Source organism: Marmota flaviventris, chromosome 16, assembly GCF_047511675.1.
Source record: "Marmota flaviventris isolate mMarFla1 chromosome 16, mMarFla1.hap1, whole genome shotgun sequence".
In the NCBI taxonomy this organism is placed as follows: Eukaryota; Metazoa; Chordata; class Mammalia; order Rodentia; family Sciuridae; genus Marmota; species Marmota flaviventris.
The window spans coordinates 68,507,448-68,521,685 of NC_092513.1; the positions used below are offsets into that span (position 1 = coordinate 68,507,448).

The 14,238-nt window shown below is 38.2% G+C and overlaps 1 protein-coding gene across 5 annotated transcripts in view; it reads left to right on the forward strand.

The window, feature by feature from the left end:
* Nucleotides 1-14,238, forward strand: part of Cep192 (centrosomal protein 192) — a 102,977-nt gene that overhangs the window by 16,471 nt on the left and 72,268 nt on the right. For all 5 annotated transcript variants that reach the window (XM_071602492.1, XM_071602496.1, XM_071602494.1 and 2 more), the window contains 7 exons: nucleotides 2,147-2,199; nucleotides 3,018-3,135; nucleotides 4,730-4,878; nucleotides 5,977-6,121; nucleotides 6,699-6,826; nucleotides 11,911-12,271; nucleotides 12,851-12,994. In XM_071602492.1, the coding sequence (XP_071458593.1) occupies nucleotides 2,147-2,199; nucleotides 3,018-3,135; nucleotides 4,730-4,878; nucleotides 5,977-6,121; nucleotides 6,699-6,826; nucleotides 11,911-12,271; nucleotides 12,851-12,994 (1,098 nt within the window). The remainder of the gene's footprint in view (nucleotides 1-2,146; nucleotides 2,200-3,017; nucleotides 3,136-4,729; nucleotides 4,879-5,976; nucleotides 6,122-6,698; nucleotides 6,827-11,910; nucleotides 12,272-12,850; nucleotides 12,995-14,238) is intronic.

Genomic DNA, 14,238 nt, shown 5'->3' on the forward strand with positions numbered 1-14,238 from the left:
ACCTTGGTTGATCAAGATTGATGAATGAGGGCTGGGGTTTGTGGATCAGTGGTAGAGCGCTCGCCTACCATGCGTGAGGCACCTGGGTTCACTCCTCGGCACCTCATAAAAATAAATAAAATAAAGGCAATATGTCCAACTACAACTAAACAATAAATACTTAAAAAAATTGATGAATGAATGCACATTCATGTGTTTTAGTAAAAAATTTTAATGGACGTTCGTGTTTTCTTTCTTTTTTATTTTTTAATTTTTTTGTGGGGGTGGGTACCAGGGATTGAACTCAGGGGCATTCAACCACTGAGCCCCATCTCCAGCTCCATCACCCTTTTTTTTTGTATTTTATTTAGAGACAGGGTCTCACTGAGTTGGTTAGTGCCTTGCTTTTGCCGAGGCGGGCTTTGTACTTGCAATCCTCCTGCCTCCGCTTCCTGAGCCATTGGGATTAAAGGTGCGTGCCACCACACCCAGCCTCATTTGTGTTTTTCGTAATGAAGAATGGCAAATAGTATTAAAGTGGAATAATAGGCAATAAAAGAAATAAATAAATTAGACTTCATCAAAATTTAAAATTAAGGCTTCAAAAGACATTTATCAAGAAAGTAAAAAAAAAAAAAACGAATGGGAGAAAATATTTGTGAATCAAATATGTTGAAAGGAAGTAGTATTCAGAATATCTGAAGAACTCCAATAATTCAACATTAAAAAGACAAATGGGTAAAGGATTTGAAAAGACATTTCTCTATAGTAGTTCTCTAAATGGTCAGTAACACCTGAAAAGATACTTAATGTCGTTATCATGAGGAAAATGTAGTTCAGCAATCACAGTGCCAGTTCACATGTGAACCAAGACTGGAACCAGCAAGTGTTGGTGAAGGTGTGGAGATATTGAAGCCTCCTGTATTGCTGGTGGAAATGGGAAATGGTGCAACCACTGTGGCAAACAGTTTGGTAGTTTCTTAAAACATTACACCACATTACCCAGCACTTCCACTCTATACACACACTCAAGAGAAGGAAAAACTTGTGCATGAATGTTCATAGCAGTATTATTCACAATAGACTAAAAGTAGAAACTGTCAAGTATCTATGAGTGGTAAAAGGGTAAACTCAATGTATTCAGTTCACATGATGGAGTATTACTAATTCATAAAAGGGAGCAAAATACTGGTATGTGCTATAATATAGATGAACCTTGAAAATATCAGACACAAAAGGCCACAAAATACATGTTTCTATTTATCCATAGGCACTTCCATAGAGATAGAAAATTGATTTATGGGTCATCTGGGGGTGGGAGAGAGAGGAATGGAGGGAGAGAGATTGCTAATAGGTTTAGTGTTTTTGGAATGAAAAAAATATTCTGGAATGTTAAAGTGATGATGGCTGTACAGTCTTGTGAATATACCAGAACCACTGAATTGTAGGCAGTAGGAGGGTGAATTTTATAATATGTAGATTATATATTTTATAAAACCCTCCCATATAACTACTCTAAGTTTCATTTGAAATAAAATTTTGTCAATCTTGATTCATTTCTCTTCCTGAGTCAAACTTAAACTTAGGGCCTCATGTATAGTGGACAAGGGCTTCACCCCTGAGAAACACCTCCAGCTCCCTCCCTTTTTTCCAAAATTCCAGATGTCATTTCATTTCTATATATTTTAGTGTATGTTTATTTTCTTATGTGACCACAGTGCTGTTAACACAGCTGACAGTTCTTCATCTAGTACGGTAGTTGTTTTGCTTGAGTGGGGTGTGAGGAAGATGACTGTGTCACGGTGCACTCATTACAGCTCTAATGTGCATACTTGGAGTAAGCAGTGCCTGTCACATGTAGTTTGCCCCTCTGGTTGGACTTATGCACTTGGCTGGTTCTTTGTCATCTCTCCCTACCTACCCACAGGCAGAAGTTCATGTTGCAGTCTTGAGATTCATACTCAAGTTCTGTGGCACATGAATGCCTCTATGATTCTCCACCCAAACTTAAGAATTTGACCAATGATGGATTCTTGTGCCATGTTTGAAAGAGCTTCTATTTCATGATAAAAACATTGAGTTCATTAACTTGCTGTTTTTAGGTGTATGGGTATTTGGGTGATAAAATAGTTTGTGCTCTCAGTTTTGGTCTTTGTTTTCTTAACAGACTCATCTGTTGATTTTCATTTACAATCATGGATTAATAATCAGGAAGACAAGGTAAATTTTTATGTGTTATTGATTTCTGGAGTGTCATAGGGGGAGCAAAAGGCATGTTTCATAAGTGTGTTAGTTAAGATTAACTACCCTTCTAACCTCTAGGGACCTTCTGATAGTACAGCATAACTACAGTTGATCCAGCTTCAGCAAAAATGAGAGTTTAGCTCAAGTAATAAGAAAGTTCAAGGGTAGCACTGGTACTATGCAGTGCCTTAGGTATTTATATGACTTGCTTTGTACTGTTTTCTGTAAAATTACATTAAGATCTCATGTTATTATAATAAAAAAATAGTATATATTTTGCAATCTATGTAGCTATCTATTTTAGTGTGAAATAAAATCGAATTTTAGAGGGAAATGTTACATTTTCATTCTGGGCCTAGAGTAGTAAATTGCTGTGTACCTTCAGGGTTATGTGGTTCCTGTGTTGAGGAGCGGAGAACAGTCACTTCAGTGAGGGTTACGTGTCCAACTTTCTGTTACCTTCACCAACGAAGCAAGCCTCGCGCTGCTCAGGGTTTAGTTGTGCATTTCTGTAGTGACTGTCTTAGTGGGTTCTCTAAGCATGTAGAAGCAATATGGTAGATGCCTTAAATTTTAAGAGTGTCTTTCTGAACCGTTGGTGGGAGGTGGGGAATGGAGTGAGGGCACACAATACATGTAAAACAGTTTTCATTTCTTTGACTAAATTTTGATTTCAGATACTGAGCACATTATAGATTGAGGAAATACTTGATCCCTTTTGTAGACTTATTTATATATACTGTGCTCTTTAAAGCAATGTGCTTCTCCCTTATACACCTTATTCTTTCTTTTAGGTTGTTGTGCCTGATGCTGGAAAACAATTTGAATACAGGACTCCAAACAGTGACTTCAGCCATATCTTACTAGAAAATGAGAAACTTATGTCACTGACAAGCTTGGAAGATTCTTCTGGTACTGCTGAAGTAACTTTTGTTTTCCTAGTCCTTACCTTGCCATGCCACTTTATTTTACGTCTCTGTTGCAATCATTATTATGTCCAATTTGGGGAATTTTTGCCTTTCTCTTTTTCTCCTACCCAGCAGCATTTCCATTGAGTGATAGGATTTAAAAAAATTTTTATGATCTATCCTAATACTTTAGTTTAACAACATCAGGGTACAAAGTATCTACCTAAAGGTGGTACTTATTGTGAAACACTATGTTAAGAAAATGGGGAATAATAAAATATTTAGCCTTAGCTCTAAGAGACCTCAGCCAAGTGCAGGAAAGAGCTGCACAGCCACACTTCAGATTGTGTGAGGTCTCCTTTCTACACTATGAAGATGTGCTTGGGAACCCTAGGGATGATGAGTTAATTCTGACCAAGGAAGCTCCCTGCAAAAAGATGGGCCCAGATGAGGCCTTGGTGGAGAAGTGTTTCAGGAAGGAGCAGCCGCTTTAGCCAAGGCTCTGCCCTGCAACACACAGGGCACAAGTGGGAACTAGGCAGTGACTTTGTGTGGCAGGTTTACAGCACCCATAGGAGGCTGCATTGGGCCTAAAGGCAAGCCTGTGAGCTGAGTGGGAAAAACATTGCACAGTTCAGGGCAAAGATCACTGCAAAACGAGTTAAAATAGAATTATGGATAAGGACTTAATGATATGAATTTATCAGATCTTTCGTTGTTTTTAGTAGGCTGCCTGCTTAGAGGGGAAATTACTAAGTCAAAGGTAATGATCATTAATGTTAGTTGTAGAATTAACTCTAGCCAGGTGTGGTGGTACACATTGTAATCCTAGTGACCTGGGAGGCTGAAGCAGAAGGCTCAGCCTGGGCAACTTGGTGAGACCCTGTCTCCAGATAAAAAAATAAAATAAAGGGGCTGGGGTTGTGGCTCAGCAGTAGAGCGCTTGCCTAGTATGTGCAAGGCCCTGGGTATGAGCCTCAGCACCACATAAAAATAAAATAAAGGTATTGGCAACTACAACTAAAAAATAAATATTAAAAAGATAAATAAATAAAAATAAAAAGGGCTGGGGTTGTAGCTCAGTGGTAGAGATCCCTAAATTTAAACTTCTGTACTGTAAAACAAAACAAAGAGGCGGTGCCACCTTATATTATTACTGTGGTTGAGAGTTACTCTGTCTTAACCTTTGCCAAACTTAAGTCATAGCATCGAAAACCCTTGCAGTGTCATCTCTCTTTCTCTTCACTTCTGTGATAGACTTATCCAGCCTTTGTTGGTAGCACTGACCACTTACTACACTGTTTGCAGAATATTACACTCTTTTCCCACTGGTTTGTGATGCCACATGTATCATATCCTACCTAACTTTCTGTGATATGCCAGGATCTGTTTTTATCCTTTTCTCTCAAGGAGGTTAAATATTGTATTTAAAAAGTGTTCATAAGTGACTTAATAAATGACTGAATTATAAGTTTTCTCATGTCAAATGTGAAAATAAAATCATACCATCCACTTGTTTTATAGCCTTTTGGTTAAAATTATGTATAGTTCAGTTCCTACTCTAAAGTACATTGTATTTTGCTCCATTTTATCAACAGATGATGACATTAATGATGAAGAGTTTTATGATGATCATTTGGAGGCTTACTTTGAACAGCTGGCAATTCCAGGAATGATATATGAAGATCTAGGAGGACAGGAATCTCCAGAAAAGGATTTCAAGTTGCCTTCAAGGGATCCTAGTCAGGTATGTTCTGGTCTTGATGATTTTTCAGAAATTGGACATTTAAAAATTACTCTTGATCTCATTGGATATTAACATTAAATTTAAGCCTGTGTTTTTCTTTAAACTCTTATTTTTCACCAGATACCAATTGATGAGCAATGTCTGTTTTTTTCCCACTACTTCTTCCTCTTATTTGCCCTCACCCACAGAAAATGATAAGAGGGTAGTTGAGTGGCTGTCTGTTTTTCCTTTCTGTACATTACCAGTTGTCAATGTCTTGTTACCTTTGCATTTCTTTCTCTGTAAGTACTTTCTTCTCTGAATCATTTGAAAGGAAGTTACCAACATTTTATGACATTTCACTCCAATACTTCAGCATTTATCTCATGAATAAGAACATTTTCCCTACATCATCCAATTTTATTATCTAATTTCGATGTATAAATTTAGATTAAGATACTGTCTTTGTTCAAATTTGCCCTTGTTGTCCCCAACACATTCTAAGAATTTATTGAGAGATCATATTTGCTTGTGGTTGTCATTTTTGTTTGTGCTCTTTTAATTTGAAATTATTTCATGAATGTTTCCTGGGCTCCTGATTTTTTTAGAATAACCCATAATCTAGATACATTTGCTTACTTTTTCCCCTGCTTCCTTGATTAAACCAAGTATTTTGGTAAGCATTTAGGTGGTGTGTCTTTCTTGTGTGTGGATTCACGTTAAACAGACCATACTGTGTTATCTCATTGCTTCACATCAAGAGACATGGCTTTTTGTCCCAAATGGTGTTGCTGTTTGATAGTTTTGGTTAAGCTGATGGTAGCCAGATGTCTCCTGGTAAAGCTACCTTAACCTTTTGTTATTAAGTCATTGTAGGATGACCCATCAAGGTTTTGTGAACATCCTGTCCCCAACAGCTCTTTATGAACTGAGTCACTTAGTTCCATTGCTTTAGCCTCTTGGAAGTAGGTGTTGAGTGGTGATTTTTCTAATTGCTTCTACATTTGTTACCTGGCATCTTTCAGGGAATCAGACCTCCTGTGCTCCCCCTCTTTTCCTCCTCAAAATGTTTAATTTTAATTAAAAAAATTAATAACAGCTAAGATATTCTTTCAACAGGCAAATGAAAACAGTAGCTCAAACTCCAAGTGTCAGTCAGAAAATAACAGCTCTCCAGTTTCCTGTGGCTCACATTCTTCAAGAAGTTCTGCAACCACTCATGGAGAGGGCAAGGAAGGCTGGGTTGTCTGCTCACCTGGGACCAGTGAGTGTTGAAATATGATTCCTTTGTTTTTAAATTTTGTGTTGACTACCTTAAAAAAAATCATTGCTTTGTTTTGAATTATTATATATTTACTGTCTATTCCCTCAAATCATTGGATAGTCTAAAACTTTTTAAAAGAGCTTTCGTAATACCTTAGTGTATCATTCATCTCCCAGGTTAAATTTGCTCCTGAGTAGTTTTGTATTGTATGTTGTTAAATATGAGATTTTTAAAAAAAATTATTTTTAACATAGTTACTTGTTAAAGAGACACTAAAGTAAAAATAATACCTCGTTAAGTTGGTGCTGTTAGAAATACCACAGTATGTACTTTTTGGATTCACTGTTATGAATGATGATATTCAGACATTTGAGAATTGGAAACTGATTCTCTGTATCATGGCAGCTTGTCCTGTTTATTGCCTTTCCATGCTTATTTTCTCTTGCTGCAGTTTGCCAACCTTGTCACATGAATGCTAAGTATTAGGTTCACATAAAGTAATTGGATTGGCAAGAAGCAGTTATGTTAGACTACTAAAACGTTGACATTGCTTTGTGATCTTTTTTCTTTATTTCAGGTAACTATGGAGGTACTAGAGATAGCAGAAGATATGTAGATGGTGTGTTACTGTTTTCCTGTAATTCCTGGAAAAGTGAGAAGGAGAAGGTAGAAGGTTTGAAGGGTATGGTTCCAGATCATAGCAGAGTAAGTTTATATATTTATTTTCATTCAAATGGAAAACAATAAGGAGTCTTTTGTGTTTGTATGTACTACATTTTTAAAGTCATTTTATTTTTTTTGTTTATTTTTATGTTGTGCTGAGGATTGAACCCAGTGCCTCACATGTGCTGGGCAAGCACGCTACCAGTGAGCTACAGTCCCAGCGCCTACTACATTTTGTTTTAAAGAAACAATTATTGTTGGTGTTTGAAAAAGATAAAGTATCAGAATCACTCTTGATGATGTTGTGTGTGTGTATGTGTGTGTGTAGATATCTGTATCACTAAGATTATGTAAATATACATTTATTGAATGTATTCTTATATTTAAACATTTACTGACTTAGATGCATTTGCTGAGTTCCTTAGCCCAATATGTAACCATTAAATAAAAAGCAAACTGATCATCTTTTACCTTACTCAGCATCTTTGTTTCGTAGTTTCAGCTTTTCCTGCTTGTTAATGGCACCCTGTTTTTCCTGTGCTTGAAACAGATCACTACTTCGGGATTCTTGTCTGTTCTTTGTCTCTTCTTTTGTAACATGTATGCCTCAGCATTGCTCAGTGGTTTTTAATATAGAGGGAGTGTGTTTGCTTACATATAGAAAGAGATGGTCATTTCTCCTCACATTAATCCTTTGTGTGCATCAAAGCAGCGAGTGATGGGGTTGTCGTTGTGAGAGAGGTGGAGTCCAGAAGACTGGCACCCATCGGTGTGTCCTGGCCTGTCTTAGACTTACTCTTTTTTGTTTCGTTCCTTTACCTCCATCTGATTTACTGTCCCACTTACACTGTTTGTTTCTACTGCTCTGTCCTGCCTGTCAACACCACACTTTTTTCACATTAATTTTTTTTTTTTATGTACTGTCTGCTGTGCCCTGTCTCATACTGATGGCCTGGAGGTGCCTGTCATCTGGCCCTAGAGCATGTTGACTGTCTGGATGCTGCACTCAGGCCAGCAGTGAATTCGAGTTCCTTTTGCTCCATGTCTTTGTCAGCACTTTGTGGGGTTCATGTTTTGGAGCTTGGCCACTCTAATAAGTGTGTAATGGTACCTGATTGCTTTAACTTGCATTTTTTTTTAGGATCGTCTTTTCATGTGCTTATGTGCCAGATGTGCATCTTTTTTTGGTAAATGAATTTTTATCTTAAAAATTTTTTAAATACTAATAAACAAATCATTATTGTATATATTTATGTGACACCGTGTGAGGTTTTGTTATTTTTTTGTTTTTGTTTTCTTTTGCTTTTTCAGTACTGGGGCTTAAACTCAAGGGTGCTTTACCACTGAGCTACACTTTTTCTCTTCTGCTGTGACACAGGGTCTTGCTAAGTTGTCTAGGCTGTCCTTGAACTTGAGATCCTCTTGTCTCAGCCTCTCTACTAGTTGGGATTATGGGCACGTGCCATTGTACCTGGCTTAATATCTGTATACAGTATGGAATGATAAACTGAAGTTATTAACATATCCATTACCTCATTTTTCCTTTTTTTGTGATGAAACATTTGAAGTTTACTTCTTTGGTTATTTTGAAATGTATGTTATATTACATTTTTATTGATATAATATTGTTAATAATAATATGTATATTATTCAGTGTAGATTTCACAATTTATTCTTCTTGTCTAACTAAAACCTTGCACCCTTTGACCAACAAACAGCTCCACACCATCTCCTTCTGCCATGTTCCCCTGCCTCTGGTAAAAGCACTCTACTCTTTGCTTTTATAAGTCTGAACTTGGTAGAGTCCATATGTAAGTGAGATCATGCAGTTTTTTTTCTGTGTCTAGCTTCATTTAGACATTTTAATGTCTCCCAGCTTCATCTATGTTTTCACAAATGACAGAATTTTCTGTTTTAAAGACTAAATAATATTGCATTCTAAATACTTGCCACATTTTAAAAAATCTGTTCATCCTTTAATGAACACTTAGGTTGAAAAGACTTTCTGCTCCATTGTATTGTCTTCTCACTTGTCAAAGCTCAGTTGGTGATGTTTCGTAGGTTTCCTTCTGGGCCCTCTGTTCTGTTGAGTTGACATGTGATCTAGTCTTTGACTAGTACCACACTGTCTTGTTCCGGTGGCTTTATAGTAGTAAGTCCTGAAGTTGGATAGTGTCAGTCTTCACACCTTATTCTTATTCTTCAATACTGTGTTGGCCATTCTGAGTTTTTTGCCTTTCCATGTAAATGTTAGAATCATCTTGTCATTATCCAAAAGTTGGGATTATATCAGAGGTATAGATCAACTTGGAAATTCTCTCCATTTTATCCATTGCAGCCCTTGGCATATTAATCATAATTGTTTGAATTTTTGGTCTGGTAATTTCATCATCCTGTTTTCTCTGCTTCTGCTTTTTGTTCTTTCCCCTCTAAACTGTGTTTCTTGCCCTTTGGTATGCCTTGTAGTTTTTTTTTTCTTGGTAGCTGGGCATGAAAAATCAAAAAGAGCTGCTGTTTGTAGGTGTTGGGGACAGGAGCGTTCCATTTTACAGTTAGGTCTTGTGTTTTAGAGTGCCTGTTCCTCTGGGCTGTGGATTTTACAGGTGATTCTCAGTTATTTTCCTCTGCTTCATTCTCAACAAGATGGCTAGAGGAAGCTGGAGTTTCTCCCAAGTTAGTTAGGCTCTGAAAAAACCCTAGCAGGTTAGGTTCTGGTTAACTGGTTTTCCTAAGGGGTAACTCTGTTAAAAAAAATGGTTCCTCTTCCCTTCTTGCCAGAAGCCTGAGGGATTTTTCTCCAGTATTTGTTTTGAGAACCTAGTTGAGCTGCTGGAGGAAGTAAAACTCAAAAAAGTGTGGGAATCCCCCTGTGAGAGGGTCCCCTGGAGTTTTCAAAACCTCTGAGGCTTATCCACACTGAGCCTGCAACTTCAGCTGCCGTTCAGGTGTTCTGTGCAGGTCTTCATTGCTGTGGAGGCTTCTGCTCAGGAGTTTGTGCTTCAGCGTGTGTGTTCTCTCTGCCTGACAGTTTCTCCAGGTTGGAGGCAGTCATCCTGTCTTGGGATCTCACTTCTCTCACAGATCCAGTACGACACGTCTTGTTAGTGTGGTACTAACACTGTTGATTTGTCAGTTTGTTGGTGACTTCTGTGTTCCTAACATGCAGATCCAGAAACTGGAAATCACACCTGTATTACATAGTCAGGATTATTTTAAGTTGTTTCATGGGTAAGATAGCTAGTTTTCCACATTTAAAAAAAAATTTTTTTTTAGTTATACATGGATGCGATATCTATATTTTGTTTGTTTATTTTTATATGGTGCTGAGGATCGAACCCAGGGTCTCTCACGTGCGAGGTGAGCACTCTACCACTGAGCCACAACCCCAGCCCCTTTCCACATTTTTTTAAAAAGTCTTTGCTGTTGTCATATATGAAAAGCAGTTATCTAGTTTTAAGTGTCATTTCCTGGTCATCTTTGTTTTTTCCCTCCTGGGGGATTAATAGTTTCCTGATTTTATAAAGTCTCTGTGATATGGAAATATAGTGATGTTTATGTAGTTTGGACTTCAATATTTGTGTTAGTTCCTCAGGGTTGCCAGAGTGAATTGCCTCAGTCTTGCTGTCTTCAGACAGTGGAAATGTGTCCCCTCAAAGTTCTGAAGGCCAAAAGTCTTACCAGGGCAGTGCTCACTTCAGGGGATTCTAGAGGAGAGTCCTCCCGGCCCCTCCCAGTTTCTGGTGGCCCTTGGCATTCCTTGCCTTACAGTGGCATCCTGCACTCATCCTCCGTGTTCACTTGGCTTCTGTGTATCTGTAGTTTTCTTCTCATTTCTCTTATCAGAACATTGGTCTTTGTACTTAGGGCCCACGATAAATTCAGGATCATCTGTTCTCAAGATCCTTAGGTTAATTACATTGCAGTGACCTTGTTTCAGAATAAGGTCAGGGCTTACATGTTCTGTGTTTAGGATTGGGGTATATCTTTTGTGGGGAACACAGTTCAAAATACTATAGTATTATGTTAGAAAATGCTGTCTACTAATGAATGGAAAACTTATGTGGATTTTGTCCTATACTTTTACATCTAAATCATGTAGAATTTGTTTTGATACAGGGTAGAGAGGTAATTTTATTTTGTATAATAACGTTGTAAATTCATTCAGTTATTCAATGACAGCACTAAGAGTTGAACCTTTCTTCTTCCAAACTCACCGTGTATTCTCTTATATAGAACTACCCCTCTTACTATTTTAACTTGAAACTTTGCTGATCAGACTGTTTTGTTATTATACATCATATTATAACAAGAACTATCGTTACAGGTTTCATTGGCATTTGAGATCATGGTGGTAGCTGACTGTCTAAAAAGAGTATTACAGGCAGTTGAGCCTCTCTCCAGTGATTGTAATTATAGAAAAGAATAAATGGCATTTTGGGAAAGTGTTGGAGATCATAATTTTAAGTCACTGGCTTAACTGATACAGTTATTATTGGGTTCTTCAGGGGCATTTATAGTACCTGATGTTTTGCTCCTATTAAAAGATATTAATGAGTGTTTTCATTGGCTTTTATTCGTATTAATGAGACTGGTCATATAGGACTTAGCCACACTTATAGAGACTTATTGGTAACTACGAAAGTCAGATTTACAGTTTTATTGTCCTGTAATGTAACAAGACAGAGGATCTACTTTTTTTTTTTTTTTTTTAATACGGGGGTTGAACTCAGGGACAATCAACCACTGAGCCACATCCCCAGCCCTATTTTATATTTTATTTAGAGACGGGTCTCGCTAAGTTGCTTAGGGCCTCTCTAAGTTGCTGAGGCTGGCTTTGTAATTGTGATCCTCCTGTCTCAGCCTCCCGAGCTGCAGAGATTACAGGCATGTGCCACTGTGCCTGGCGAGGATCCACTTTTGGCTTCTAAATCTGTTGATGTTATTTTGCCATGACCACATTTTAAAGTTGTTTGGTAAATTGCTTAACATTGATTCATATATAGACTATAGTGAATATGTATAAGCTGTTCCTTCATATAATATAATTTTATATCAAAGGTACAATTTTTCCTATAATATTATAAAATGAGTTCTGAAAAACTCTGTTCTGTCCCTGATTTTTAAAGGAAAGTGCAAGAGAGGATGTTCTGGTGAAGACTGTCAGCACTACCAATGAGAAACTTAACCCTGTTTGTTTTTCTGACAAAACCACTGATAACAGTGGTTTTGATCTGACTGACTCCGTCAATCAGCAGGCAATGGTTCCTTATCAAAATAAGCACATGGCATCAGATTCAGAAACAGTTTTGCACACAGATGGATGCTTAGACACAGAGACTTCTACCATGTCCATTCAAAAAGATGTTTGCATAGCATCTTTGAAGCCCATCAGTGACAATGGAATTAGTTCCACTGATATTCTGTGGTCACCAACTTGTGACAGGAGAACATGTGACTATTACGAGTCTGTTGAAAAGAATGAAGACCGTAAGTGGACTCTTTTATCTTTTTGAATAGAATTAAAGAAACATGTAAGATGTTTACACTTTTTTAAAAATATTTTTTTAATTGTAGTTCGATGCAATACCTTTATTTTATTTATTTATTTTTGTGTGGTCCTGAGGATTGAATCCACTGCCTCACGCATTCCAGGCAAGTGCTCTACCACCAAGCCACAACCCCAGCCCTATGCATTTTTAATAGGTTAAGTTTCTATGTTGGACTTTCCAGTCTTTCATATTGAAGTATGTAAATGTTTAATGGATTTTAAAGGTTTTTTAAATATACCAATATTAGAGGATTTTTCCCAGAAATAATATTCGTGAGCAGAAGCAGAGCTCTTGTGCACGTGCCTGGAGAGGTCCTAATCCCCTTTTCCTTTACCCTCATTTTCCACTGTGGACTTTTGTGAGTGAGGCTGAGCACTCCCGCCATCAGGGAGATGGATGTTCCCTTTCTGAGAGGAAGGGCAGACTTCAATACTCCTTGTGACTACAGCAGTTAACTTACTTGAGATGGATTCACCATTGCAGTTCTGCATGTGTTGTGTGGGATTTTGTTTTCTAGAACCGGATCTCCTACAGAGTGTGATCTATCAAAACGAGGAGGGCAAGTGGGTCACTGACCTTGCCTATTACACATCTTTTGATAATGAACAGGATGTGAATATTTCTCTAACTGATGAGATGAATGAAGACTTCAGATCTGGTTGTAAGTATATTTGACAGCCCCTTTTATTGTGCCCATTGTGTTGTTTCTGGTGGTGTTCTGAGAGCACTCTGTGTATGCTGATTAGCCGTATCACATTAGACCCCTTCTGAAACCCAGCAGTGTTGTGCACGTGCTTCACTGGCTTTTATAGGAACAAAGGCTTGAGCTGGTCAGGCTTAACCACCTCCTCAAGCAAGCACAGTGGTCAGACTAGCATGCTTCTACTTCTGTTTAGGATCTGTGGGGTTGTAGGGCTGAAAAGGACTTTAGGCTTACGTAGTCACTTTTAAATTCTGTCATGAGCAAAAGAAATGTTCTGATAAGTGTACAGTTACCAACGGCCGAGTCCATTTTGGATAAAAACTTAAGAAATGACAGTGAAAATGATGGAAATGACAAAAAAGATAAATGAGATCTCAGAGGTTGGGAGCAGTAAGAGAAGCAGTTGTTGGTTACATACCCTCTGATGTTGGAAATATATGGGTTTAGGTCTGCAGATACAGGTCCGGCCTCACCCTGGGAAGGCATCCCTATGCTGCAACCATCGGTGCTTTAGCAGCTCTGCAGCTGGTATGAGGAGAGGCACTCAGTGGCCTCTAAAGCCAACTTGTTTTCAGTAGTCTGGTAGTCTCCAAGGCACCAGAGGAACAAGTATGCTAACTACTGCCTGTGCCAAGCTTCTCCTAAAGGTCCAGCGATGCAGCAGTACAGTTGAATAATTTGGTATGTCAGCCCTTGAGACGCTGTCAGCCAGAAAGGGTAATTTAAGAATAAAAAACACACAGCAGCATAACAGACACAAACCAAATGCCTTTGAAGTTTAGAGGAGAAATAACTTGCATGAGTGGGTAGCAAAAGGATTTCATAGAGATCATTTTGTGGTACAGTTACAATAGGTAGTCATCTGGGGACATTAAAAAATTCTAAAAGGAAGGAAAAACTCAAGTTGAAAGAATGAACTGGTACAGCCTGGGTACTTTTTGAGAAGGTGAATGGTCTAGTGTGTTGACACTCAGGCCAAAATAAGGGGCGAGTAACAAAAGAGGTCAGGCAGGGCCAGGGTGTCAGAGAGTTTTGACTCCAGTGGTAAGCAGTAGAACCAGACGCTCCTCTTAACTGGACCGCTCCTCTTAACTGGCTCTGCAAGCCATCTTCTGGCAGTATTGATTGGTTGAATGGGAAATGGAAAAAAGTAGCTAATGGAAGACATGGAAGTAGAGCAATTAGGATTTGGTGGCTAGATT